Here is a 27,965-nt window from a genome sequence, read left to right as displayed (position 1 = left end):
AAATGTGTTCATGCACACATGATCCCGGTCCTAAATTCCAATACTGATCTTGGCTCCTTCATTTGTACAAAATATAATATCAATTTTTATTTAGTTTTTATTTGCAAATTTTGTTAGATGTTTATTCTCTTTTTTTCCTGGTGAAACCAGCAAGATCAAAGTTATGTAATTATTTGCAATCAGAGTAGGTGTGTGTTATTTGTATAGTGAGTGTGGGTGTATTCATAAAATCGACAATGTGCAAGCAATTCTGTGTAACAATAACCAAAAAAAAAGTAAAAAGTAAACAGTTCTTCATATTTTCACATACACACACCATAGGGGTATTGCAACTACCATAAAATATATGTATTTCATCAAGTTTATCAAGCTCTTTCCAAGTTTATGCATAGTGTTGAACTTTTGTTCAAGCTCTACCATCGAAATGTACAGTAGAATAATTTGCGAGCACGACGTAAGATGGCGTTTTTTCTGGTCAAAAAAGTTGCAATATCCCTTTGACACACACACAGTGGGAAAAATCCACAGGCATCCAGCCGACACGTTATTATATAAATCTTTCATATATCGTAAATGGGCCACTCTTGGAAGCCAAGTGTTGACAATTCGTAATTTATTGAGAAAAAAAAGAGATAATAATGATAGAAAAATAGCAGAAAATGGTGTGTTGTGTTGTTTCTTATGTTTGTCGCTGGGGCTGAATTTTTTTTAGATCAATGTTCCGCATATATAAGTGCTTAGAGAGCAAGTGTTTATAGCGATAAATCTTATTTTGTTTTCATTATTATTCTTTTCAACATTTTTTTTTTCTGTTCCTCTTCTTTTGTTATTTCGTTCCTTTTCGTTGTTGTCGTTCTATTTTGCCGTTTTTTCATCTAAAATTCGTCTCTTTTATTTCATAAACGTCTATTCTCTTTTGGAACCGAAACCCCATTTGTTTTCTCTTGGATTGATTTTGGTGCGATATCAAAATTTGAACCAAAAACTGAATTTGCAAAAAACAAATCACCAAATTTTGGAATATGTGAATACCAACAACCAAACAAAATTTCATGATGCGAACCCTAATTGGCTGGATTAATTGAACAAAAATTCGAAAAACAAACAAAAACGAATCCAATCGGTGAAACGAAACCAAAACCAAACAAACAAACGAAAAACAAAACCAAAATAAAATCTCATTTGCAAATGAACGAACGAATACCATCAAAATCGAAAAACCAAAACCAAAACCAAAACTAAAACGATTTCAACTCAAACCGTAAATAACCTTGACAAAAAAAACACACATACAAATATTTATATATCGAACGAAACCAAAAATGAAAAAAAAGAAGAAAAAAGTGAAAGACGCAATAAAACAATATCAAATTGGAAACGGCTAACTCACGCGCTTCGGGGATTGCCTACAGGACACAACATTTCACATGGCGATGGTAACAGTTCGGATGGTGGCGAGTCAATCGATAACCGTAATCCGTCTAGCACTGGAATGGGATGCTATAAAAACTATGAACATCAGTCGGCACAACGCAACAGAGACCATTTATCACCGCAGGTACATGTCATATTCTTAATTTTCGTGTGTCACTTTTTACGCCTTCTTCTCACATATTTGTTTTCTGTTCATTCTTATTTGGTGCTAAGAATGTATATCCATTCATATCCATATATGTTTGTGTAAAGCCGAATAACAAATTTTGCACTCCATTTTCGTGCCATCAATCATTCTATTCGCACATTTGTCACTTTCAACTAATATATCGAACTATTTTTCGTTCTTATTTTTTCCCCCTTTGTATCTGTCTCATTTGTCCGGGTGGTGTTTTATGATACACACACACACACACACACACATGCTTGCCAAAACAACCGCCCGAAATTGACATCATATCGGGTTGGAAAAATCATGTACAGACATCGATTAATGAGCTCGACAGAGACGATGAGCAGGCGTCGTTTGCACTGTTCCCAGGTTTTCAGCAACGAGATCGACAACCACTCCCGGCCATTTTACCACCACACGACGACGTTTATCAAGATGCTGACGAAAGTCAACCGCTTACATCAGAATCTCAGCAAGACACACCACAACACATGGCCAACCAAATGATGGTTACACCAGCTGTAAGTGAATTAATTTTATCGTACATCGCTTTTACTTGGAACAGCTTTTATCTCAATTTCTTTTTCTCTTGCTGTGTCTCTCGATTTCTCTCAATTTCGTTTCCCATTTTCATGCTTGACACACGTCAAGTAAACACCAAGCGCAAAATGCTCCACTTCCTTCACTTTTCCTCACACTCTCTATTCTATTTACAACTATACCGTTGAGTCTGACTAATGTATGTGTGTGAAAGTGTGTATACATTTCTGTTTCTTCTTCAACTACTACAACTACTGATCTCTCTCTCTACTTTATTGTGCTGTCGGTTCGTTTCGTATCGCGCAAAAATTCTCTCTCTATCTCGCTCTTTACCAATCTATGCACCATTAGCAAACAATCCGTATGTGTGTGGTGTATGTTTTATATCTTCTTGTTCTACATTTCTATTTTTCATTTGCTTGAATTTTGTTTTCTCCCCTTCACCAACGACAAGATCATTGAAGCGATTTTATGTTTGCACCGGCAATGTTTTGAAAGTTCTACCCAAACACCGCGACGTAAAGAAGAAGAAAAAAAAATATATGTAAAGAAGCGCCAAACTCATTTATTTGTCGAGGTGTATATTGCCAATTCAAATCATTTTACTCATGATTCCAAAACTTTCATTCAGCCCACGAATGAAAGGAACATTCAAACTTTTCTTCGTCTTCAGCGAATCAACAAATACGTGCACTAATCAAACAAGTGCAATAATGCTAAATCTGACGCTGAACACAGTCGATGACGTCGTCGCTCTTTCAATACCAAACAGTCGTCTTTTTAAGACTTCACATACCAATTTTCATGCACTTAGTGAATCTCTCTAAACGCTTTCAACGGAATGCACAATTATATCGACGCCTCAATTAAATGCGATTTCATTTTCCTTTCATCACGTTTGAATGAAATCGAATGAATCCTGTTAAAATTCTGATGAAAATATTAGCTAATGTGAAACATGTTGGAAAAATTACGTACGGTTTTGACTTTAGCATCACATCAACATCGAATTGCATATGACGGCCTTAGAAGAAAAACTTCTCCTACAAAACCTGTGCGCAGAACACAAACACAGAAATTTTTTAGTCAAAAGGCGAACGGCAAATTTGCGAGCGCAAAAACCTAATATATTTACAGCGAGCGCAAAAGCATAACAGGCCTACTTATACGGAGTTTGCATGCTAGTAGGCTTGTTATACTTTTGCGCTCGCTGTAAATATATAAGGTTTTTGCGCTCGCAAATTTGCTGTTCGCCTTTTGACTAAAAAATTTCTGTGTTTGTATTCTGCGCACAGGTTTTGTAGGAAAGGTTCTTCTTCTCAGGCCGTCATATCATATTTATCCAAAAAGCGCATTATATTTTCTTTTTCATGTATAGCGACAGTAAAATCTTCCGTTGTACGCATATTTTTGCAACACAAATCTCTGTCCCCAAAACACATACACACACACACACAATTACACACTATATGTACACAAAACATCAAACAGTGTCACACAATCCACAGTCCAAACAATACAGACATACACACATATATATATATACTCCACAAAAAAATCAAACAAACCAAGACAATAATAACAACAACAACAAAAAATCAAATGAATCCGAATCTGAAAACATCAAAAAAGTACACAAAACAAAATAAAATACCAACTAGATTAGATTTCTATATAGAATAAAACTTTTTGAATGTCTCGGCTGATGATTTAAACCAAGTGTATTTTTACGATTTGTTCAATTTAGTTTCTACAATCAAGGACTATCGAGGTATCGTTGAACTAACTCTAATAGATTCTCTATTTTCTTTCGTTTGTTCTTCTTCTTCTTCTTCTTATTGTTTCTTTTTTATCTCCATTTTGCCCCCCGCATACATTTTATTGTATTTGAGAACGGTTCCGCATTTCTTTGTTTAACTATTCGAACTGTTGGTCGTTGAGACGACGACGACGACGACGATATTGACATGATTCAACAAAGAAACGAGAATAGAAACGAAAGAAAAGAAAAAAACAAAACTTTTTAAAATATAGTTGAGCTTTTTAGATTTAGACATACTTCAAAATCATTGCGAGCACATCGTTTGTTACATATATAGTATATACATAAATTCGCTCTACTCCCCTTCCCTCTGCCCCGCCAAGAATTTACTCTTCATTATTTGCCTTTTAATTCACGCAGCGGTGCATTTTTTCAATATTCTCAATTGTGAATGGAAAATAAATGACCGAAATCCGGAATGTGAACAGTGAAATTTCGACGAGAATGCACGGTACGACTTATACTGATTAAATGGAAAACAGCAGCAGCAGCAGCAGCAGCAATAAAATTGGATAAGATGCACTAGAAGAAGTTTCACTGTGGCATGCCTTTGACTCAAACAAACGAAAATGACTCCCGTTTGCATTCAGTTTCGACTTTTACGTTTGACTTTGGATGAAACAGTTGCTCGATATTGCCATATACTTCATCTGAATGAAATGTTTTTCTTTTTCTACCGTTTTTTTTTCAGTTTTGATACAAATATATATGAGTATGAAAAAAAAAACCATATGCATCCCCCTTTAAAATAACACAATATACATAATCACATAAACAACAGTCGGTTTTCCCAATATACCACTCGCCTTGGGATCAAATTAAAGCGAATTCATTTTTTTTGTCATTCAATGTTCGGTTATTACATCTAGTCTATAGACTATAGTTCCAGATATAGGATATATTGAACGCCGAGTGAATGCCATAGAATTTTAACATTAACTAGCAAAACAGAAAAAAAAACATATACAAAGTCGAAGTAGTGCATCTGTGACACAATATGCATATTTCAATATTGTCGAATGAATTTTGCCATCGCACTCAAGCGCATGCAGGAAAAAACCCTCAAGCCGACTAGATTGAAATTGAACAAAATCACTGGAAAATAGATTGAGACAATAGAACAAAAGATCCATTTGCTTCATTGAATCAAAATTGCAACGACCGAAAAAAAGCCGTGGTGCCTGTTGTTGTAACGTTCAATGCATTTAATTCTCATCTGGTCGGAAATTGTTTTTATGCCGCGAGTGAAATGGATATTTTTCTCTATTTTTTGCTGCCGAGAAATTAGCATCTTGATGCTCGAGAATGAAATTGTTCCGTTGGTAATAATAGGCTCTTATTTTACTTAGAAATTTTGTCAATTAAAAAAAAGCATTTAAAAGTCACTTGATATGCCATGAAACTTGATTTTTAGAAACAAAATACGCATGAATCGCAATCGGATCGAATGAAATGAAAATACAGTAGCCTGTACCAAAAAATGAAGATAAATACACTTTAGCCAACCAAAACATATACAAACTCCATAACAGAGTTACACTTGAACCTGTTCACTCAAAACATGCAAACACATGAAGCAAAAACATAAAAAAAAACAGCAAAGAATTTGGCGATGCGAAATATAGCGTTTTTCTTTCAGATTTTTTTTTCGTTCTTTTCCATATAATTGCCCTATATTATTCGTCTCGAATCTATATTTTATTTCGGTCTGCTTAACTTATTACTCTGTCAATGCATTCGGTCCAATGAACGGTTCAGTGCGAGATTGCATAGGTTAACGGGGCGATTTGCGCACTGGCCGCTGTAAGCAGCAAATTTAAAAGCAAATGCAATCTCAAAAATAAATTATATATACATACATCAGTTCGCTTGGCTCCATTTGTATGGGTTTATTGTGCTAAAAATTGATTCATATGTGCATTGTTCAACAATGATAATAACTGCTTCTTTTTGGGTTTTTCAATCCCAATTTTCGTTTGTTTTTTTCTCTCCGTACATTTATGGTTTTTGTTTTGTGACTCGTGTCGATGCGCACGCGTGCTGCGATGATGTGAAAACAATTGTTACCGGGGGGATTACAGCAAGTGGCCGAACTCCGGAGGCAAATCGCTATCGAACACGCGGCCAAGCATAAAAGGGAAAAAGTACTAGATAGCGACGTTCCAACTGAATTTGAATGTTGCTTTTGCACCACAAAGGTATGTGCGAACTTTTCCATCGATTTATGCAATTAACAACTGCAACAAATCAAACCTCAAATTAATACATAGTTTTACGGAATGGACAAAAATTGTTGTTTGTGTTTTTTTTCTCCATTATTTTGAATTTCTTTCGTTAATGAAATTGTTTTCGATACAATATTTAAAGATTAAAAAAAAACATTCGAATAATCATGTCAACTGTGCATTTTAAGATTGTATTTCATGGATTGCCTCCCATATTTTTTTACATGTAACATTTTTATCCCATATATATTTATTTGTATATATACACCAAAATCTATTTATGCGTATTGCTTGATACAGTTCGAGTACTCTTTATGTTTGCATTGCATTTTATTGTCGTATTTATTTTTTCATTATTTTCATTCATTGTTGTTGATGTTGATGTTATATCCATTCATATTTCTGTGTATCTCGTTGATATGGCTGCATTGTATATGTATTATATTGTTGAATGTCATTTAATATATGCGACAAATGCGACTCAATCGATCGGTGTGTGGATGTGTGTATAATTTATACCAGTAAAGGACACCTTCGATTCGTATCGCCCTTGTCACACTGTAGATTATTTGAATTTTCATTTATGAGATAAGCCTCGATGGTGCTTGAATAACATAACGAATGAGGAACAGAAAAAAAATACGCATATTTGCCGCTCCAGTGTTGTGGAGCTTTTGGATAATGTCTAAATGACTAACCAATCATTTTGATCTAACAAAAAGCTGTTTACATACAGACACATACACACACTTAAACATAGCCGCCAAAAAGAATATTGAAACGCGGCAGAAACCACTTAAGAGAATTGATATCCATAACAAGAGAGGATATCGAGATCAACGAATTATCTCTTCAATCATAATTGACGTAATCCATGTCTGTTCTGCGTGTGTATGTTTCAGTTGAACAATATAAGCTTTAATCGGAAAAACGGAAGTTTGGGTTTCGGTTCGTACACACGAGACTCATAGTTAGATTCAATTTGGTTTTTGTGCTGTGTGTGTGTGTTTTTTTTATTTGTGTGAGCTTTTTTGTTTAGTTTTGTGAACGTCTCTTTTCCAAACGCCTAATTGTTTTCCGTCCAAATGAATAACACTCGAGAGAAGACAAAATTGAATTCGATAACATGTCATATACATCACTGTTTTTTCGTTTGGTTTTTGGTTCGCGTGTGATCGTGTTTGAGCGTGACGCTGTTTTTTAAGCGCTTCTCCTGGACTTGCGTTTTTTTTACATTTTGTGTGTTTTTAGTTTCATTTTATTACCCGTTTTGTTTCGGTTTTTATTTTCAATTGTTCACTTTTTTTTGTTGAAAAAATATTTTTCTTATGATTAATCATCATTTTCGTTTGTCGGTATAATTTGATTAAACTTGTTTTCTAGGGACGGAATGGATGTCATGGTGAATGTATTCCGCTTCGATCGAAAAGTGTTTAGGATAAACCGAAAATTACATTTTAAACAAACAAAAAAAATATGAAATGCTTTTGTTTTTGATTCTGACTTGACACAAGCAAAAAAAAGGATCACCATTTCATATTATTTGTATAATCACACGAAATGAAAGAGGGAAAGAGAAGTGAGAAAGAAGAAAACACTAACAGCGAAGCGCGAAAATATGCTGTCAAAAGCTTGGATGCCATAAAAATGAATTAATGAAGAAATGTGGCGATTTCAATTCACATTTGAGCAATATGACCGGGTTTTTGTTCCGATACTCAGCGGTGTTAACAACAAAATTATTTTGCGACAAAGCCACGTGCTGAACTTTCAATTCGCATTCGCTATCATTATAATATTTTCTCAAATTGAAAATGACACATATTGTTGTTGTTGTTGTTGTTGAAAATGACACACACCAATGACTAGAAAAAATGAATGAAACAGTTTACCGCTGCGCTGCTCCGAATAATTCACAAGAAAATGAGCAAAAAAAAATCGAATTGAAATTGAAAATATCTGAAGAGAAACGAGTCGAAACTGTGTTTTTTTTATATCTACTTATGTACGTATTGACGGTGAGGTGAGTTTCATACCAAACAACTTTTTCCTTAATTGCGCTTTAAATCAAATCAAATGCTAACAACAATCAAAAGAACATTTTTTTTTTGGCATCGAAATCAAAGCACAAATATCGCTTTAGACATTCGTTCAACAAAACTGAAACACTGACTAATTCAAAATTGATTTCCCTGGTATGTTTGGCATAAGCATAATGATCAAAATTCCAAAATTGTCATTTTTACTAACTTCAACTCAAAATTAATTGTGAACGATTTTGTGCACAAACAAAACAGTTTTTTTTTTCCAAATTCTTGTCCAAGAATTTTCAAAACGCAATTCAATTGCACCACATTTTGCAATGTGTGCCGTCTGGTGTTTTTTTCTCTTTATTTTTATTGTAGTATTGAAATGCGCGTGTGTGAGTCGCAAAAACATCAACAGAAGAAATTTACTATATAAAATTGATAGCAACCATCTATGTATATCAATTTTAACACCTCTAATTTGGAACAACATCAAAATAACATGATGAAGAACGTCGATTTCACTGAACAATTACGCGAAATTGACGGAAAAGAAAAACGTAGCGCTTCAATTAGCTAAATTGCCTTGAAAAGTTTCATCGCTTTTTTGCAGCAGTAATAGTAGCAACAGCAGCTGATATTAAATTCATTTCGGAAGTGCATCGCTGTGCAATGGCAACGAATCACGTAGATTATTTGCATCGATCAATTTCCCATATTCTCTCTTTCTTTGCCATTCTTGATCATTTTAATGTATTAAAGAAGAACCCAAACAGACACAAAAATTCCATTCGGCAAACTTTTTCGCTTTCTTTTTTTTCAAGCAAAAATAGCATTCTCATTCAGCATGTAGATTGTGTGTCAATGAGTGATTTGGCGCAGAACCGTAAAATTAAATGAAGCACTTTAGCAATATAGCTGTGTAATTTGTTCGATTTCATTAGAAAATTAAATTTTTTTCGAGTGTAATTAAATGGCGTCGATTCGATCGATATGCAATATTTGCCAAAGCAAATCCGCACACATCATGTATTTTCAGCTTTTTTCTTCTTGACCATCAGAGCACATATTTCGTGGAGAATCAACGATTTCGCATATTCTCGCATTGTGGCTCCGATGGAAATTCATTTCCATAGAAAATGTTACCCGGTGTATTTGTATAATTAATTAATGGATTTGCAGTGCAATTCAAAACATCAGCAGCTGAATACACTCCACCAGTTCAATTTTCTTCGTTCACAAAATAAGATGACAAGAAAAAATCGTTGTTTTTTTTTATTCTGCATGAGTAGTAACCAACCATTTTCATGATAATGCACACAAACACACTTCAACCTATGTACACATTTGTTTGCTTTCCTCTCTTTCTTTCTCTGGTTCTAACTTTGTGTGTGTAAGTGTGTAGTTTCTTTTTTGTGACTTTTCGACTATTTCATTTACTATTGTTATTGTTGTTGCTGGAGAAAATCTCCAGCTGACAATGTGATTGCCATGCAATTGCTTAAGTTTTGGTTGATATCATCGAGGCTCGTAACGAATTTTACGGTTCGTGGAGCCCATTTTCGTGGATTATTAATTTTATGTGAGCTTGACTCGAATATTCTGCAGGATTTGAAAGAGTATACGGATGCAGAGGGATTAATGTCGCTGCCTACATCAGATTTTCACATGCCAACCGTTTGTGCGGGTCGTTACAAATACAGTTTACCAAGTAGCGAGGCAATGGCACGATGTATTGCAGCAGCATCAGCTGGGGCAGCACCGAGTGGAGCAACGCCAAAATCTGATGTAATGCGGGATGCAAACGATTTCAGTACAATTACGTTGCCAATGGAAACACCACTTCGATTAACGAATGCGCCAAGCAATAACGGACATGGGCATGTGGACAGAGCCAATCACCATGGCAACAATTTGATCAAGGCCAGTTTGAATAACAGCGGCGATTTGGCCAGCGTTGACAGTTCAGATACGTACGCATCGTGCCAAACGCATCCATTTTTATCACAAGGCGATCTGACGGGCGAAATGGCCGACATTTCGTGCACTTTGGCTGAACTCGATGTGGATGACTTGTACTTTAGTACATTGGACAAGGATCATCCATCGACGAGCACCGATGGCAGGCTCAAGTCACAAGTGAAGAAAAGCGCTTCGGGCGACGCATCACTGCTTAGTCTCGGCGCTTGTGCACCAATGGAAGAAGTTATGGTAAGCACACAATCCATTCACACCCTTAGAGAAACATTCTCTTTAATTATTTTTCATTATTCTCGTGTATTCTTTTTTCTATTTTTTTCCCTCATTTTTGTTCAATTTCTTCTTGTTTTCTTTCCTCCTCTTTGTTACTTTTTTCTTCGTCTTCATTTCTCGTTCTTCTCCTGTTTCCTTTTTCATTATTCGAAAGTCTTCTTCCTTAGACTAGAAAACTTCATTTTCATTCTTTTCTTGGAATCATTTGCAGAAAACATTTCAATCATTTGAAATGGCGTCAAGAGTGGATCGTGGTAGCCTCCCCAGTGGTCTGAATGAGCCGACCATTCCAAAGCATCGCAAAACGCGTTTCCAACAAAGCAGTTTGAACAAAGGCAAATTCAGAGGAAATTCAGACGTTTTACAAACGAAAAAGCACTCGTACGATAGTCTTGATGATGTACCACCAACAACATCCATATCGAATCCAGGCTCGGTGAAAAAAGTGCGCAGATCATCGTTTATGCCATCGAAGAGTTTAGCGTCGGCAACGAAATTAATTAACCAACATCTATTCGGAATTCAAAGTGCGAATTCAAAAGGTGGATTTTAAATCAAAATATCAACGAAATACAACAAAATCTGACTGGTTTTTATTTTGGCTTTTAGGTAAATCACCACCAGACAAATCATTGTCACAAGAGTCGGAGAGTGCACCAAGTGTTGATACGCATCGCCGATCCAAATCCATCCTAAAAAATAAATCGGAATCATCGGTCAGTGTTTTCAAATCGAATCAAATATTCACAAATCGTTTCAATTATATTTAATAATCAACTTTGAATTTGTTGTAGCAGAAAGGGTCAGTGGATCCGGAAAGCGAACGTTTGCTATCTGATAATGCATCTGGTGCAGCAGTTTCAGAAAATGGTTCGGTGTGTAATTCATAAAACTTTTTTTTTCTGGCGGAAAACTTAACAAAAAGACTGAAAACTAAATGAATAAAATAGTGAAAATTGAAAAGAAGACGGTGAAACTATCTGAACTGTTTCATTTTCAGGGTGATATAAGCAGTGATTATTCGCCGAACAAACTACCGAACCCACTGGCCAAATCCGTTTCGCCGCCATTAGCCCATCGTGCAATTGTGCAACAGCAGCAGCAACAACAACAACAACAACGACCACAATCGTCAATCAGTAAACTAGCCAAATATCAAGTGCCGAGATATCCGGAGGAAGTGGTTCTTCGTCAAAGTGGCAGCAATAAACCAACCCTACAACGAAGTTCAATCTCATACACTGAACCAACACTGACTGATGACAAAAAGAAGGAGAATAATATTAACGGTAATGCTCAACTGCGTCTGTCATCCTCGATTACAACTCATTTGATATGTTGCTATCGTTTTGATTTTGCAGAAAAAGAGACGGCATTCATAACGCTCGCATCGTCATTATCATTATCAAAAAATAGCACGGCGCAATCCAATTGTACGAGCAGTGATAGCAAGACGAAATTGCTAAATCGAAACAGTAGCTCGATGGACAGCAGCAATGGTCCAGGTTGCAGTTCATCGTCTTAATCACACATACACACAACCAACCATTCAGAAATACCACATTCAACAGTCGTCAATAAAACACATCGATTTCAAAACGTGAGTAATGCGCAATTTCATTACATCTTATGTAGAAAATTGTATGAAGTTTATTTTCGCAAAGCAATCTACAAAGCTTTCCTACTTGCTTCTCTTCATACAGATGACTGCATCTCTATATTTCAACGGACTCATGATACGACGACGACGACACTCGATTCGATTTTTTCGTGCATTTCACAAGTATTTCCATCAAATAAATAATCGGACGAATCCCATGGAATGACGGAGCGCAGACAGCTACAATACATAAGCAAAACAAATAAAGGAGGCCATTAGCTTATGGGGAATGAAGAAAACATGAATGACATAGATAGCAACACACGGACCGGAACAATGTTTAAACAACAAATTCACGAGAAAATTATGTGAAATAATGACAAAAAAGATAAGAAGCACCGCTTAAACTCTAAATAATAAATGGGAAAAAAACAAACATGCAAACAGTTGGCAAACAGGATAATAGTTTCGGGGTTTTAATTAAATATATATGTAAACAATTATGGATGACAACAAAAGAACATTTCTAAAGAATTCTATTCAAGTTATACGTACTGATTTGTTTACTGAAAAAGGAAGAAGAAGAAAATATGTAATGAGATCTAGTCGCAAGCAATATGAATTTGATTATTTATTGATTTTGAAAAAAAATGATACCATAATAGTAAACCAGAATGAAAGCGAAAAAAAGTTCAACCAATTTTATTTCCAATATTTAACACGCTAAGTTTGTCAAGATGGGATTGTGCGAAGAAGTGGAATCAAAATGACTTGAACCAAAACGTGTTTGAATGTTGTATTCGATTATATTTTTGGTAAGCTGTGACTAGAATTTAGTAGCATAAAGAAAAAAAATACCAGGGAAAGGAAGAATATTTATACCAGATTACGAAAGTGAAGCAAAACATTTGTTTTATTTTGGGTTGATGCTGTTTAGTAGTTCATTTGATACTGAAAAAATTGAGCAGAATGAAGAAAAAGAAACGATTTGAAATTAAACGAAACATTTATTGAGTAGCAAATCATCACATGAACATAATTCAATTAGGGGCATTTCATATGGAAAACAAATTCACAAAATATGTACACAAACACAAACGCATACCGAAACCAAAGTGAATAGAAACATTTGTTTAGTTGCTGATAGCACCCGTGAAATTTATCAAATAAGTTGTAATTAGGTTCTCATCTTTACATTTGTCTCACCAGTCAAAGTTCAAGTTTTCATTTTAAATCTAAGAAGAAAAATAAAATCATATAAGAAATAACAAAATTAATGACAACAAAACAAACAAACAAACAACAACAACAAAATAAAATAATAATGTGATTTTAGATAAATGTGAAACGTGATTTATTTTTTCGTATGTAACCTACGAATAATTATAATGAAAACGTGAAGAAAATAACGTGAAATCGAACCAGCAAACAAAACAGAACAAAAAACAAAAACAAATACACAACCAAATACAACTTTGATCAAATGTAATTGTGTGTTTATAGCATTGAATTCATTAAAATTAATGCGTATTTTTCACGTCCCTTTGCCCATCGCCCATTCCATTTACACACGCTCTTATATCTGCTTGAAACAGCGATCACATTTGCTATTTGCCCTTCGTCTCTATCCCCCTTTAAATAGAAAAGAAAATCCAAAATTACTTCTTTTTAAACAAACAACACAAACAGAGAATCATCACAAATTTTATCCTATCATATTGAAAACGCGATAGTCGCTCATGGCACAAAATATCGAATATTAACTTATCCGACTACGACGGTGATGGTGTGACTGGTAATCACTTAAAACACTCCGATCCAGTATATTCGGACATATTTATAAAATCAAACATCCTCACACAAGCACTATTGACTTTACCGAGAGAGAAAAAAAAACAAATGTGAGAAACAACAAACCTTTGTAGTTATCCTTTTTTCATTCTATTCTAACAATGAAGACACACAGAAAACTAAAAACACACGAGACTAAACAAAGTCTTATCAACTAAACGAATTGATGAAAGATGAAACGAACAAAATTACGTACGGGAACCATAAAAATACACTGTCGTCATAAATGAAAAATGATTCTGGAAGAGTCAAAAATCAAGTGAGAAAAAAAAATTAAGAGAGAGAAACAGAATACACATTTAAAAAAACCATTAATCATAAAATTAGTTAACGTGATTAGAGAACAAATTATCCCGATGAATGCTTTTTGTAGATTTGTGTAAAATTTTCATTGTTATCATCACAAACACATACACACGCTCCCCTCCTTTTTTGTAAGATTCACCCAAAAAAAACCAAAACCTCTTGACCATATTGTAAGTTGTAGTAAAGAGAAATTAAACTGCAAAAGGAGACATTATTCTAATTCATTCTGATTTATAATCTTCATTGTCCTATCCATTTACCAGAACATCTTTCTCCTTCTCTTATATTTAATCTTTCAACTAATTTTCACACATCCAAATTGAGTCCTCCTTTTCCATCTTCATGTTCTCCGCAAAATTATTGACCATCCTCGATTAAAATATTGATTAGAAAGGCGTCGATACACAAACGGTGATATGGAGATCGTGAATTACACGGAACCAAAATCGAAACATTTGTTGACACATAAACATAGGGCAACTAGGGCGAACATAGGACAATTGCAAATTAATAACAAAACCGATAACGAACCGATCACCGTAAGAATTGTTTAGAAAAAAGACACTACGTGTGAGATAGACAGATAGAGAGAGAGAGAGAGAGAGAGAGAGAGAGAGAGAGAGAGCTACATATATAATGAGAGCCATTGGTTTTTGTTTTCTGTTGAAACCTTTTCGGCAAAAGACATAAGACGATTCTACTGGTTTTGTTTGTTTTTATGAACGTAAATTGCGGTTCCCGTAACCAATTAAATGACCATCACAGAACCAGCATAGATTTTTTTGTATTGAAATTGAAATTAGATTCAATTCGATGTGTTAAATTCGTTGAAGAAACAAACAAACAAAAAATGGGTTTTTCGACATCAGTCGTATTTTAGTCGTTAATCCTCAAGTGTAGATTTTGATTCATGCGACGCGGTCATCATTTGGGATTAAATCCAATATCAATTCCCAACGCAGTAATTGTTGTAAGAAAAATTTTCCTCACTCTTAGCTAATAAACAAATCTCTCACTCACCCTTTATTGATTTTCTTCGGTTGTGTTATTGTTGTTCGGACTTGATTTTTTTTATGGTAAAAAGGTAAAAATTATATTTATAAAAGAAAAAGAAACAAAAGCAAACACCAATCAATTTTATTCTTTTGCATAAAGTTCATTTTACGAGAGAAAAAAACCGTTTCTGAGTTGCTTCTTTTCAAGTTTATTGTATTCGACTTTGGATGTGAATTCCTAGTCAAATTGTTTTCAATTTTTAGACGAGTAAAACCAGCAAATTAAATGTTTTTCTGTATATAATTATCACGATAAATTCTTGTTAAATAATAGCAAGGGAAATTGATGGAATTCAATTGAGTAACCAGAGAAAAAAGTAAAAAAAAGACAAAAAAAAAAAATCAAAAACTTGATGTCTACTCGTAATTGACGAGTTGTAAGTGTGTTTTCTGCCACAACCAACAACACAAAAGTCACAAAACTCCTCCAGTTTTGTATGAGTGAAACCAAATTTAGTCGTACACAATCCAAAGAATTAGAATTTAGCCACGAACCGTTCTCATTTAGTGGAACATAAAACATTTAAAAACTAGGAAGTTGTGTCTTAAACATATAAATGATAAATGTATATTTCAACATGCGAACCAAATGATCAAGTGATGAAAAAGTAGAAATGTTTTTTTGGTTTCGATTCAAATAATCGAAATAACATAAGAAGAAAAACAAAATATTTCTCTATTGATAGTATTGCTTTTGATCATTTCAAATTTTCCTATTTCTTTCTGTTCTCAATCATCCTGACCCTGCACCATTTTGGTTCCACCCAATTTCAATTTCAACATTTTCCTTCTGATGAAATATATATATATAGATTCTATAAATATGTGTAAATAGATCAAATCAGACAAAAAAATAAATAAATTTATATCATGTGATTCGCAGAAATGAAAGAAAAAAAAATCGCTTCGATACATTCCCCACACGCTCCCCTCGGTCCAGACGAAAATCAGACAATTTTTTCTTGATATATTTTCTCGACCAACACAAAATAAATGCAACAATGAACAAAAAAAAAATGAATATATGCTTATTTTAGATTTAACAAAACCCAATTGAACTGTTTGCTACGGTGTGTAGTGCTAGTTCTAGGAATTTATCCAGTGTTCCTCCATCGGTGTGCGTTATCCCCTTTAACACTTGATTTGCGCTCAACGCCATTAGATACACATATCAAACAAAAAAAAAAAACATAACATAAAATTACTTACTGAGAAGAAAGAGAACGTGAGAGAAAGAAAATCATACAAATTAAGAGGAAACCAAAAAAGTTGTTAATACATATTTAGACTTGATAAATTTAGCAAATAATAATGTAAAGCACCTGCTACATATACATATAATCATCACAACACGATGACCTCTATTTGCTGACGTCGAGCTACTCTGTACTCTGTACGATTTGGTACGATTTTTGACAAATTTTTCGTGTTTTTTTATTTTTCAATTCAAAATATTTCTTTGAGATTTTATTGCTTCGGTCGACACGTGTTTTTTTAAAATTCCTTCAACTTCCACCTTACGTTTTTTTGGCATCGTTTTCATTTTCCGTCGGTAAAAATTTACACCTTTTCCAATCGGAAGCATCGAACAGCAAACGAACTTGTCTTATCGAAATAAATGTCTATCGAAGATACTTTATTTTTTTTTCACTTTTTCCGAAAGATTTGATTTAGACAAGTTTATTTTAATTTTGCATATAGAAATTATAAAAAAGAAATTCAAAATCCGAAAAGTCATCAGTAAATTGAGCGTCTATTGCTTAGTTGGAGCAGATAAGAGGAGGAAAAAAAACTACAAAATGACACTTAAAAAAAAGTCGATTACATCAAAATCAACAATCTGTTTTATAACAACAGCAACAACAAAAAGTTAACGAAAACAAAACAAAAAAAGAATAAGAAGTAAAAAAACAAAAACCGAAGTATTGTAAAATTAAACTATGTATTTCGCTATTAAATCTGAATTTTCAAATCGATCACACTTTAATAACTAAGCAAATTGCAAATAAATATAAAATCACAAAATATTGAAATGATGTTGACACACACTCACACACACAATGCAAAGAAAAAAAATCCAGATAAACCCGAAAAATAAGAGATACAAAAACCATATATATTAACTAAAATTATAAACAAAATGGAAAAAGATACAAACGAAACAAAAAAATGCTAATAATCGAAAGAAAAACAAACGCAAACATTTCTTTTTCAGACATAGATTCAAAAATCAAGAACAAAAGAAATAAAAAATAAAATAGGCAAGAAGAAAAACTACTACTATTACAAAAATAAAGAGAAAATTTAGACAAATTATTAAGAAATTTAAATGAAAAATGAAAAACAACAAAAAAATGGCTAAAAATGTGTTGCTAATTAAAAATGTTAATAAATTTACCGAGGAATGAAATAATATTTCCATTTTACAAAAATCGATATTTCTTTTTAACTGAATCCGTGATTTTATTTCGAGATTGAATGTGTGTTTTTTTTCTTTCTTGTGACATGTTTTGGCGGCGACGATGACGACGAGGTAAGTGAGGTAAGCCCAACAACAGCGTTTCGTTTCTGGTAGTTCATTATTTCTGTTCGTTACTGTGTTGAAACCAGAAGAGAAAAATGATTGAATTTTCCAATTGCTAACGAAAACGTGCCCATTGAATGCTTTGATTCAACTAATCTATGATTGAATTTTCTTGGCGGTACTATGAGAAAGGAGAAGAAAAAAAACATGAGCGAAAAGCAAAATGTGCAATTTCGAATTCCGTTATAAGGTTTTCAAAACATTTTCAATGTCCAAGTTCGATTTGACAGCTGTGTGCAGAGCACACATGCACATCGCATTGAAAACAATGCGTATCCGTACACACTATGCGCATACAAATACACACGCATCGTCTTGTCATCAAAAGTGTTAGCTTTAAAGATGGAGGCTAAATATAGATAGATGTTTTATTTTTTTATTATTTCGATTCGATAGCGATCATAGACAGAGAAATACATTCGATAAATCGAATGCCAATGGCGCAATTAAGCATTTCGGCGTTCATCTAGCCAAAATCCAGAATTAATTCATCTGCATCCACCCCGATAAAGAGTAAAAAAGAAAAAAATAAGCAACGAGTATATTTTGTGTGTATTCGTTGTGTGGAATTGCAAACCAAAACCATCCAACAAAAATTAAATAAAGGGCCAAGACGTTTTTTCTGTTCCTTCGAAAATCTCGTTTCCAAGCATTTATAACAAAAAAATACAGATATCCAAATAGGTTTGACTGAGTGCAAAGACTGTGATTATTAGTGGAGTTTCAATGAATTGTGCGTACGAAAAGCTAGCGAACAACTTAAACAAATAGGCAAGAAAAAAAAGAGGAGAAGAAGAAGCAATAGCCGAGCGAAACAACAACACAACCAGGAATAGATAGAGAAAGAGATAGAAATAAAAAGAGAGAATAGACACTCGTTTGCATTGTGTGTGATTTACATTGGATACATAGGAACGTGCGACGACGGCAACGGATACATGCATGAATACCAAGGTTTATTGATTTGATTTGGTAATAAAAGTTCATTAAAAATGCATGCATAATGTGTGCATAATGTTAGTGAGTGTTCGAACGAAGTGGCAAATACGTAATTGTTTTGCAATCATCATACATTTGATAACCCAATAGAAGCGGTTACATATTTACCATTTGTTTTAACACTCACAAGAGCTGGTTTTTCCTTTCTTTCTGCTCCGCGTTCGCATCATGATGTTGTCTTACGGTCGGTTGTAAAACAATTGAGTTGGTGTGGTGTGGTGTGGTGCTGTTGATGCCGTTTTATTTCATTTCATTCTTTCCTTATTTCGATTTCTTGTACATTTCATTTACTCGGTTGCCTGTCGCTTCAATTGCAATTTTCTATTTCTGTTTCTGTTTCTGTACGGTGTCTTTTTCTGCTCCGTTGTGGTGCATTTCAAGTGTTTACATTGCGATTGGACAGAAGAAATAATAATAATAATAAAAAACACAGCCAATAACTTATCGACTTGTTTTGTTTTTGTCTTTTTCTCTCTCTCTCACTTTCTTGTTTGGTTTGTCCACGGATTCCAATCTACACTGCTGTTCTACCAATAACAAACAAACAAACAACAACAACAACGTCATCACTATATCATCGGATTGGAACGCTAGAGCGTTGTTTGAACCATAGAGGACGATTGCAAAAATTATGTCTGGTAAAATATCGAATATAAAACGTAGAGATCAGAACGCATCATCTTCATCGAATTCGTCGCTGTCTTCTTCATCGGGCGGTGGTGACGCCGCTATGTCAGCAGATCTTGCATCATTTTTCGAGTGCCCAGTATGTTTTGATTATGTTCTGCCGCCAATATTGCAATGCCAAAGTGGCCATTTGGTGTGCTCCAGTTGTCGGTCAAAATTAACCTGCTGTCCAACGTGCCGTGGGTCCCTCGGGAATATTCGAAATCTTGCCATGGAAAAGGTTTGTCCGATTTGGAATCATTTATTTTTTGTTTTTTTTGTCATGTTTTGTGTTTTCGTCGCATACATGGCAATGTTGCAATAACGTAACACATCGCTGAGATTATTGTTGTTGCAGGCTGTGTGACCGGTTCGAAAGTGAATCATTAACTAACATTGTAAACAGCTATTCCATTGGATTGCCCGTTATGATTAGTCATAAAATTGCATATGAAGTATATTCTAACCGATGGAAATGCATGGATGCATTGAGATCAAGGCAATTTTCAACCGGTGCAAGCGATCCATTTCATTTACTTATACTTGATGCATACGTTTATTTTTTTGTCTCCTATTGGCCACCGGCAAATTATTCAAACGCGCCCGCGTTATCATTATTAATGAATTTAATCTTAATGTATTCTGATTTCCGTCCATTGCAGGTTGCATCAAATGTTAAGTTTCCATGTAAGCATTCAAGCTATGGTTGTACCGCTTCCTTGCTCTACACTGAAAAGGTTGATCACGAAGAAACGTGCGAGTTTCGGCCGTATTTATGCCCGTGTCCGGGTGCCAGTTGCAAATGGCAAGGATCATTGGAACTGGTGATGCCACATTTAATGATGTCACACAAAAGTATCACCACGTTACAAGGTGAAGACATAGTATTTTTAGCGACTGATATAAATTTACCAGGCGCCGTCGATTGGGTGATGATGCAGTCATGTTTTGGTCATCATTTTATGCTTGTGCTGGAAAAACAAGAGAAATACGACGGTCATCAGCAGTTTTTTGCAATTGTTCAATTAATTGGATCACGAAAAGAGGCCGAAAATTTTGCTTATCGCCTGGAATTGAACGGTCATCGTAGACGTTTAACGTGGGAAGCGATGCCGCGATCCATTCACGAGGGTGTTGCAAGTGCAATTCTCAACTCAGACTGCCTTGTATTCGATACATCAATCGCACAGCTATTCGCCGATAACGGTAACTTAGGAATCAACGTTACCATTTCAATTGTATAAATTATTAATCGCAGAAGAAGGAGAGGGAAAGCACACAAACACATACACACACACACACACACATGATTCTCCTTCGTAGTCTTAGGCTCTTTTCATATCTAATGCAACAAACAAACAAAAATCTAAATGAAAAACACCTCCATAATGGAAGCAAGAAGAAACATGCATACACTCGAATCGAATAATAACTGTCCCGATTTTATTTTATTTCGGAGTATCGTTAGATAAAAACAAATAACCAATCAATAAAGAGTGTTAATTGAATTTTCGTCATGGAATAAATTCGAATGTGTTGAGAGAGAGAAAGAGAGAGAGAGAGTGAAGAAGTAGCCGAAGCAGGAACAGAAGTGCAGTGTTTACCATTGCGACAATCCGATCGACGTCGACTCTTTTTTTATATAAGAAAATAAAAAATATGTACAAATAAGGCAAAAACTGACAATTTACGTGATTCTTTTGGGCAGCAGATTGGTTCAAATTGCCCGAATAGTGTGCGCTGCACTTCCATTGGATGAGATTTTTCCTATCAACAAATTTATAATACGGAGTACTTCAACAGTCTACTACTTAAAATCTATTTTAAGAGGAAAAAAAGAAAAGAAAACATGTTCATGGTGGAAGAGAGAGAGAGAGACGTTGCTCACAATTGATTAAATTATCGTATCGGACAAACTGACTAATTAAAATTGCCTTTTATAATCCAATTCACTCATACACAACAATAACGGCTGAAACACAATCCGTATCGAATTTCTCGATTCGCTCTTAATTGAAATAGAACCAGTTTTAAGTTCCATCCGAAGCAGAAGCAGTAGCAGCAAAAAAAAGAATTTAGCTTCCCAATCGCCAAATATATAAACGAAATAGAAAACCGAAACAGAACGAGATTTAACCAAAGTCGAGTCTGTTTTTTTTTCTAAATAATTTTTTTTTCATTTCATCTCATTACATAGATAAGTTTTTTTGTATTGAAATACTGAAACAGATAAAAAAACAACAAACAATTTTGCACACGAACTATTAATTACTTTAAAGTTAAATTTTATATTTTTACATAATTTGCACTGATAATAACGAGATACGACGAAACATAAACTGATGACAAAAAAACAACATACAAATCACACAAACAATTTGATCGCGACAATATACATAAATCAATTCGTCGTTTGTCATCTGCAGAAAGACCAATTGAAGCTATTCAAACCTTAGATAAATGCGAGCTCAAATTCGAAATGAAAAAAAAAATGTGCGTACATATATAAACTGCCACTTACAAAAAAATGAAACAAATTTTTGATAAAATCATAAAGGGTGAACGTGAACGCCGGAGAGAAAAAACTGAAAAATTTAGGAAATCGAAGACGAATAAATTAAATAAAAAAAAATAAAAGAGATAAAACAAACACGCAGATAGCGGAATAGAGAAAACCAAATTTCTCGGGTTGAATGAATTGGAGCTAACGTGCATATTTTATACACTGATTTTATTTTGTTCTTCTGTCAAATTGCCCAGTGCAGCGCAAACGAATTTTAATTTTTTTTAGTTGTTGCTATGACGAAAAAAAAGAGAGCGAAAACCGATGCAACGGGCAAAAAATATGAGGATTTTTTTTTTCTGACACGCAGGTCATATTTTGAATTTTAACCAAATTTGATTGCGGCTTTATTGGTAAAACGCCACTTTTTTCTTTCCTCAAAACAACCTAACAGATTAGTGTCCTGTGAATTTTTTTCACTATTTTTCTAAAATGTTAAAAAAAAATCCTTACAAAAAACAGACAAACAAACAAACAAATCAAGTGAACAGCAAACAAAGAAAAAGGTGTCGCACAATTTCAAAATGCAATTCAATCGACACATTGTTTTCTTCAATTGTAAATATAAAAAACAAATCTATTTCTATCTACATTCAATTCATATGTTGGTATTCAATGATAAAAATGGTAAACAAGTTGAAGAAAAACAAAACTGAACGATTAAGATTGATTCATTATAATGTGTGAAAGTGAAATTTAGTTGCATATAATCAACTTTTTTGATTTTTAATAAGTTATAAGATTTTTTTTGGAATAAAATGTGTATCTTAACTGAAAAAAAATTCTTGTGTTTTCCTTTCGATCGTCAGAACAATAATATATTAAATTCATTCGCATTTGTCAGATGTGAATTTGGCTGACGTCATATTTATTTGGGTGTCGACATTAATCGATGAACACATACTATTTGTGGCATTTCTGTTGTGATTCTTTTGAAGAAATTCCACCATTTTACCAAATTCGTAGACATTGAGACATAAAATTCGTCAAGAATTTTGGTGCGGTCATTTTTGGACTGTGTTTTATAAGAAATAGTAAGCCGGACGGTGGTCCTCTGCATTTGCATAATTTTTTGCACCCATTTTTAATGAGTCTTCCGATCGACGATTTGAACTGTGTGACACATCACAGCAAAACTGTTGCAACCGCTGTTTCCAACAAAAAAAAAACACACCCGGCTAGTTGATAACAAAGTGAAAAAGCCGCAACACAAAAATGGACATTGATTTATTGACCACATCCAGAGACGCACATAGCGAGACCCTTATCGTATCTGTGCATTTTTGGTTACAAAAATGATTAGCGCTGCGCAAAACAAAACCAAAAGAAAAAAATTACTCATCGGCGAAAAGGCTGTGAAAAGAGAGAAAAAGAGCTGAATGAAAAAGGCCACAATAAATTCGTTATATATTTCCATTTGTCCCAAGTACATGCATTTACTTTTCAAATCGTTTGTTGATAACAATTTCGTAATTAATGTAGTACATAATGTATAATCATATGATCATCGACAAATTCGATGCTATTTATATTCTTTTTTTTCAATTCTTCTTTTTTCTAGAAAAAAAAAGCGTTGTTGTTGTTTTTTGTGTAGGTTTTTTTTCTTCATTTTTTTTTGTTAAAAACGAATGGAATAGGTTTGCATATATCGAAATTTACATACGTAAAATCAACATACACAATGAGTGAATATTCACTCCTTAATTATTAAGTCTATTCTTTTCCTTTTTTTTACGATTTTTGTTGTTGTTGTTGTTGTGTCTGCATCGATTGCTACTTCTGATGTGAATGTGTGTTACAATAATTTGGAAAGAATGTTCAAATAATTATAAAAAAAATTGACCTGGAAATATTGTGTAACAAAATTTGGTTTTCCTTTTTAAAAGTGTAATTTTTTTTTATATGTGTGTATGTGTGTATATGTGGGTGTTTGGGGATGGTCCGAATTTATTATGCGACGGTGACCTCTTCAGTTTGTTTTGTTATGCTTTCGATATCTTTGTTAGCGGCTTCTTCGAAGTTTTCAACTAAATCTGGAACATCGTCATCGGCAGCAGCTCCGGCTGACAATTTGTTGGCCACAACATCACTGGCCAAGCGTTTCAAGTGCTTCAAACCGTCTGGACCCAATTGCGTCAAAATGCTTGGCAACATCTCGGCAATCTGATTTCCACGTGAAAGAGGACAGAAACCACAATTCAATTATTAATTTTTTATTTCGTTTTTTTTTGTTGCTTTATTAAATTATTCGTGTTTGGTTTGCATAACAACACACTTGTCAATTGCATGTATCGATGTTCATAATTGCACACACATATTGTGCCATGCCATAGGTTGAACGAAAGCAAGTAGGATGAAAGAAAAAAAAAACATGAAAACTAACCTCTTTTTGTTCGCTGTGTCCTGTGATGGCAAATGTGTTTGCAGCGAGTGATGCTTGAGCCTTTGGATTATTGAAATGAATGACTGTCCCGTCATTTTTGATCATGTTCACTTCTTCGATGCCTGGAATTTGGTTCACAGCCAGCTTTTTCAGGACAGATTGTAATTTTTTGTCGTCAGTGCCTGGTGTTTGATGGATAACCTTCTTCTTACGACGAGGTGTACCTTTACCGCCAATACGCACTTGTGCTTGCAATTTTTTCAATTTTTCTTGATTCATTTTTGGAAATAATATCACAAGAAAAAATGCGCGCGACTTTTTTTCGAGTTTTTAACGATTTTATCGTTGAAATGTGGAATTTTTCGGGCAGTGCTTACACACGTGCTTCTGATACGATTTAGTGCGGTAACTAAAAGGAATTCTACGCTGTAGAACACAAATCTATCAAGGCTCGGAATATTTATGAGAACTGTCACATTCAAAACATCGTGGTGTTTGAACGCACTGAACACCATTGAACGCACCCAATTCTTGGAATTCCAATTCGGTTGAATCGACCATCTTTTGAATCGTAAATTTTCGTTTTATTTTCATGAAAATATTTAAATAAAAATAAATTCATTTTTCGAGAATAATCCATTCGATTGCTCGTGCACAAGTGCAAACATTTGAAGAAAAAAAATGTTGCATACAACGATATGACAACTGGACAGTATGCAGCCATAAATATTCAGTATGAACGTACGTCAAGTTTGAAGAGGTACGTGAGAAATTAAGCGTACAGATATCAAAACAAAGATCATAAGAAAAAAAAGCTGATAAGTTTCACCACATTACGATAAAGTATTTGTTTTTGTGTAAGTAAAAAGTGCAAGTATAAATAAATTCATCGTTTGCATTGAATGGAATTTGTCTAATAAAACCACGTTTCCGTTTCTCATCTTTTCATAAAAAAACTTTTTCCTCAAGGTAGTTACGACGTTCAACTCGGATCATCACATTCGAAGAAATTCGTCATCCTAATTTGTTGTGCGATTGATTGTTGTTTGTTGGGGCGGAGAAGAAGAAAAATGTCGGTATTATTTGCTCGTGTGGTCAAACAGGCGCTCATAACATTCGAACGGGACAACTATGCAGCGTTCAAGGCAAATTTCAATATACTAAAGCAATTAGTCGATCAATTGACGTCGAGCGATCTGAATATACCAGCGGAAGTGTTGGGTTCGAACAGTTTTCAGCATCCGTCAGCACGCGCTCCAGTCAAATACATCGAAATACTCGAGCACAAAACGTTCACAATGAGTGTCTTCATAGTGACCAACAAGTATACGATGCCCCTGCACGATCATCCGGGCCATGGTTTGCTACGTGTTATATCGGGAACGGCACGAATTCAGAGTTACACACTCGAGCATCCGCTACAGAATACACCACACATTTTATCGGTCATCGAAGAAGCACCAACGGAATTCTCACCAAAGAGTGGGTGCTCCATACTCACACCGACCACACGAAATATTCACGAAATCACCGCCACCGGCAACAGTACAGCTGCATTTTTCGACATTCTCAGTCCGCCATATGAATCGGAAATTTCATTGTATGGACCAAAGAAATGCTTATTTTATCGCAAAATACCGTTCAAACCGATGGCACCGACCGATTCGCCAAATCGAAACACCGGCCACAGTGCCACCGACGCAGAGGCTTCAGCTAAATCAAAACAAATTGCTTATTTACAACAAATTCGTGTACCCAACCACTATTACTGTGATAACATTTACTATAATCCTCCCGAATTTTTGACTAATCTTAATCTATTGAATTCACTTGACGAAGAAGCAACGTAGGAAATCGAATCGAATCAATTGAATAGAAGAAGAATTAAACACACATACACACAAATTGTACATTCATTTCAAAGTAGTTTAGCAAATATTTTATTTTATTCGAAATACCGCATTGATTTTGAAAGAAAACATATAAAAAAACACCTAAGAACCGATGGATGTGTTCGAAATACCTAAATAACAATTGCCTTTTTTTCTCTTATTTTCTTTTTCTCTTCAAATTTAGACTAAATAAATCAATGTAAAAGTTTAATTCAAACAAAAACAAAATCACAAAATTTCATAATAAAGCCTTTGACACCGATATATTTGCGAGCACATCGCGCCTCAAAAGAAATTCATTAAGTAGACTACGGTTGATTTTTTTGTTGGCTCACGACACACCGGACACTCTTCCTTTTGATCCAGCCAATCCATTATGCACGGCCAACAGAAGAGATGACCGCAAATGGTGGCGCATGTGTTGTGACGCTCCTCCAAACATAAAATGCATTTTGGCATGTTTTCCATTTTAGCTGGCTTGTACGTCGATTCAATGCGATCCCGCAGGCGATTCACCTTTTGAATTGTGGCGCTCGTAACTTGTTTCATTCGAATGGTCTCTTTTACAAATGCTGCAAATACCAATATCAATTGCAACGAACTGATCACACCCAACACCTTGTAACCGTACACAGAATGCTTGATATTTAGCCAATGGCGTATCAACACATAATTAATTCCGGTCAATCGTCGAGCAATTTGGTATTTTCTACCGTATAAATAAAACCATGTTCGATGCATTGCCTGAACGTATGGAATGACATGCAGTAGAAATGAACAGCATCGACGCAACTGGAGTTTGGCTTCTGGTCGAATCTCTTCGTTACGTTCGATTTCATGCTCAACATTTTTGATCAGTTTCACCAGCACTTGTTCGCCAGCATATTCCATGACAATCGATACCATTTGCAACAGCTTGCTCGGCAGCGCAATATATTTATTATCGATCTGAATGATGCCCGTGTATTCTTCGCCAAGTGTCTGCAGATTATTGTAACTGGCAAATCCATGATAGGCTAATTCCATGATCAATGTGCACAGGCCATTGTATTTAATCCAAAGGTTTTTATTGGTGAACCGTAGAATATCGGAGAGGTCGTGACCTAGTTGATTTGTAAACGCCGCATCTTTTTGTACAGTTCGAAGGATTTCCGGTTGACGAGCGTTGGCGTAATAAAAACTCATATCGTTCGCTTTTGATCGAAAACCCAAAACAAAAAATTATTTCGTAGCACCTAAATTAAAATCCAAAACCGCAAACCAAAGAAGATGCAAGAGATCCAGACGAAGTGAAGAGTTTTGTATATTGTTTTTAATGTAAATAACATGTCAAATCGATTGACTTTGGACTTGTGTCGCTTTTTGCTCTTCATCTCTTTCACATTTCATTTCGATTGGCTGCATACTGTTCCATTCATGCAAACCACCATGTCTCCCTCTCTCTCTCTCTCTCTCTCTCTCTCTTTCCGTCTCTGTGTATGTGAATGGATTTGATATGGGCTCAACAGAAAAACAACCGTTTAATGACTTTATTCGTGATTTATGGTAATTCTATTTATATTTTTTTTCCTGTGATAAGAATGTTTCCATTCG

General features: G+C 34.7%; 5 protein-coding genes across 19 annotated transcripts in view; 3 read left to right on the top strand and 2 right to left on the bottom strand.

Moving 5' to 3' along the window:
* Positions 1 to 13,414, top strand: part of LOC129578379 (potassium voltage-gated channel subfamily B member 2) — a 93,784-nt gene extending 80,370 nt beyond the window's left edge. For 7 of the 12 annotated variants that reach the window (XM_055466852.1, XM_055466854.1, XM_055466850.1 and 4 more), the window contains 10 exons: positions 1,335 to 1,558; positions 1,918 to 2,127; positions 6,050 to 6,166; positions 9,829 to 10,431; positions 10,685 to 11,015; positions 11,083 to 11,189; positions 11,271 to 11,348; positions 11,474 to 11,762; positions 11,835 to 12,073; positions 12,177 to 13,414. In XM_055466852.1, the coding sequence (XP_055322827.1) occupies positions 1,335 to 1,558; positions 1,918 to 2,127; positions 6,050 to 6,166; positions 9,829 to 10,431; positions 10,685 to 11,015; positions 11,083 to 11,189; positions 11,271 to 11,348; positions 11,474 to 11,762; positions 11,835 to 11,998 (2,123 nt within the window). In that variant the 3' untranslated portion in view covers positions 11,999 to 12,073; positions 12,177 to 13,414. The remainder of the gene's footprint in view (positions 1 to 1,334; positions 1,559 to 1,917; positions 2,128 to 6,049; positions 6,167 to 9,828; positions 10,432 to 10,684; positions 11,016 to 11,082; positions 11,190 to 11,270; positions 11,349 to 11,473; positions 11,763 to 11,834; positions 12,074 to 12,176) is intronic. The other 5 variants (XM_055466860.1, XM_055466859.1, XM_055466858.1 and 2 more) reach the window with 2 other exon arrangements.
* Positions 13,415 to 18,166: 4,752 nt separating this feature from the next.
* On the top strand, positions 18,167 to 22,879 carry LOC129578375 (E3 ubiquitin-protein ligase sina). 3 transcript variants are annotated; one of them, XM_055466841.1, is made up of 3 exons: positions 18,167 to 18,823; positions 19,463 to 19,775; positions 20,197 to 22,879. In XM_055466841.1, exons 2-3 carry the CDS (start codon positions 19,500 to 19,502, stop codon positions 20,776 to 20,778), a joined length of 858 nt encoding a protein of 285 aa, XP_055322816.1. In that variant the 5' UTR covers positions 18,167 to 18,823; positions 19,463 to 19,499; the 3' UTR covers positions 20,779 to 22,879. The 3 variants fall into 3 exon arrangements, with proteins under 3 accessions (XP_055322816.1, XP_055322817.1, XP_055322819.1); XM_055466842.1 differs by having other exon boundaries at positions 18,173 to 18,841; XM_055466844.1 differs by lacking the exon at positions 18,167 to 18,823 and adding an exon at positions 19,121 to 19,144.
* Positions 22,880 to 23,496: 617 nt separating this feature from the next.
* LOC129578377 (transcription factor BTF3 homolog 4-like) lies at positions 23,497 to 24,759 on the bottom strand. The gene is made up of 2 exons (XM_055466847.1): positions 24,481 to 24,759; positions 23,497 to 24,260 (listed from the first exon to the last, which is right to left on the bottom strand). The coding sequence occupies exons 1-2, from the start codon at positions 24,757 to 24,759 to the stop codon at positions 24,048 to 24,050; spliced, it is 492 nt and encodes a 163-aa protein (XP_055322822.1). The 3' UTR covers positions 23,497 to 24,047.
* A 295-nt stretch (positions 24,760 to 25,054) lies between these two features.
* On the top strand, positions 25,055 to 26,636 carry LOC129578376 (2-aminoethanethiol dioxygenase). 2 transcript variants are annotated; one of them, XM_055466845.1, is made up of 2 exons: positions 25,055 to 25,337; positions 25,454 to 26,636. In XM_055466845.1, exon 2 carries the CDS (start codon positions 25,551 to 25,553, stop codon positions 26,328 to 26,330), a length of 780 nt encoding a protein of 259 aa, XP_055322820.1. In that variant the 5' UTR covers positions 25,055 to 25,337; positions 25,454 to 25,550; the 3' UTR covers positions 26,331 to 26,636. The 2 variants fall into 2 exon arrangements, with proteins under 2 accessions (XP_055322820.1, XP_055322821.1); XM_055466846.1 differs by having other exon boundaries at positions 25,194 to 25,337; positions 25,450 to 26,636.
* Positions 26,386 to 27,817, bottom strand: LOC129578374 (peroxisome biogenesis factor 10). The gene has a single exon (XM_055466840.1). The coding sequence runs from the start codon at positions 27,555 to 27,557 to the stop codon at positions 26,658 to 26,660; it is 900 nt and encodes a 299-aa protein (XP_055322815.1). The 5' UTR covers positions 27,558 to 27,817; the 3' UTR covers positions 26,386 to 26,657.
* Between the last annotated feature and the right edge of the window lie 148 nt (positions 27,818 to 27,965).

Source organism: Sitodiplosis mosellana, unplaced genomic scaffold (assembly GCF_009176505.1).
Source record: "Sitodiplosis mosellana isolate CC-2019 unplaced genomic scaffold, AAFC_SMos_1.0 Smas_scaffold_6226, whole genome shotgun sequence".
NCBI classification, from domain to species: Eukaryota; Metazoa; Arthropoda; class Insecta; order Diptera; family Cecidomyiidae; genus Sitodiplosis; species Sitodiplosis mosellana.
The sequence above is the reverse complement of the archived record's forward strand: the minus strand, read 5'-3'. Positions and strand labels throughout refer to the sequence as shown.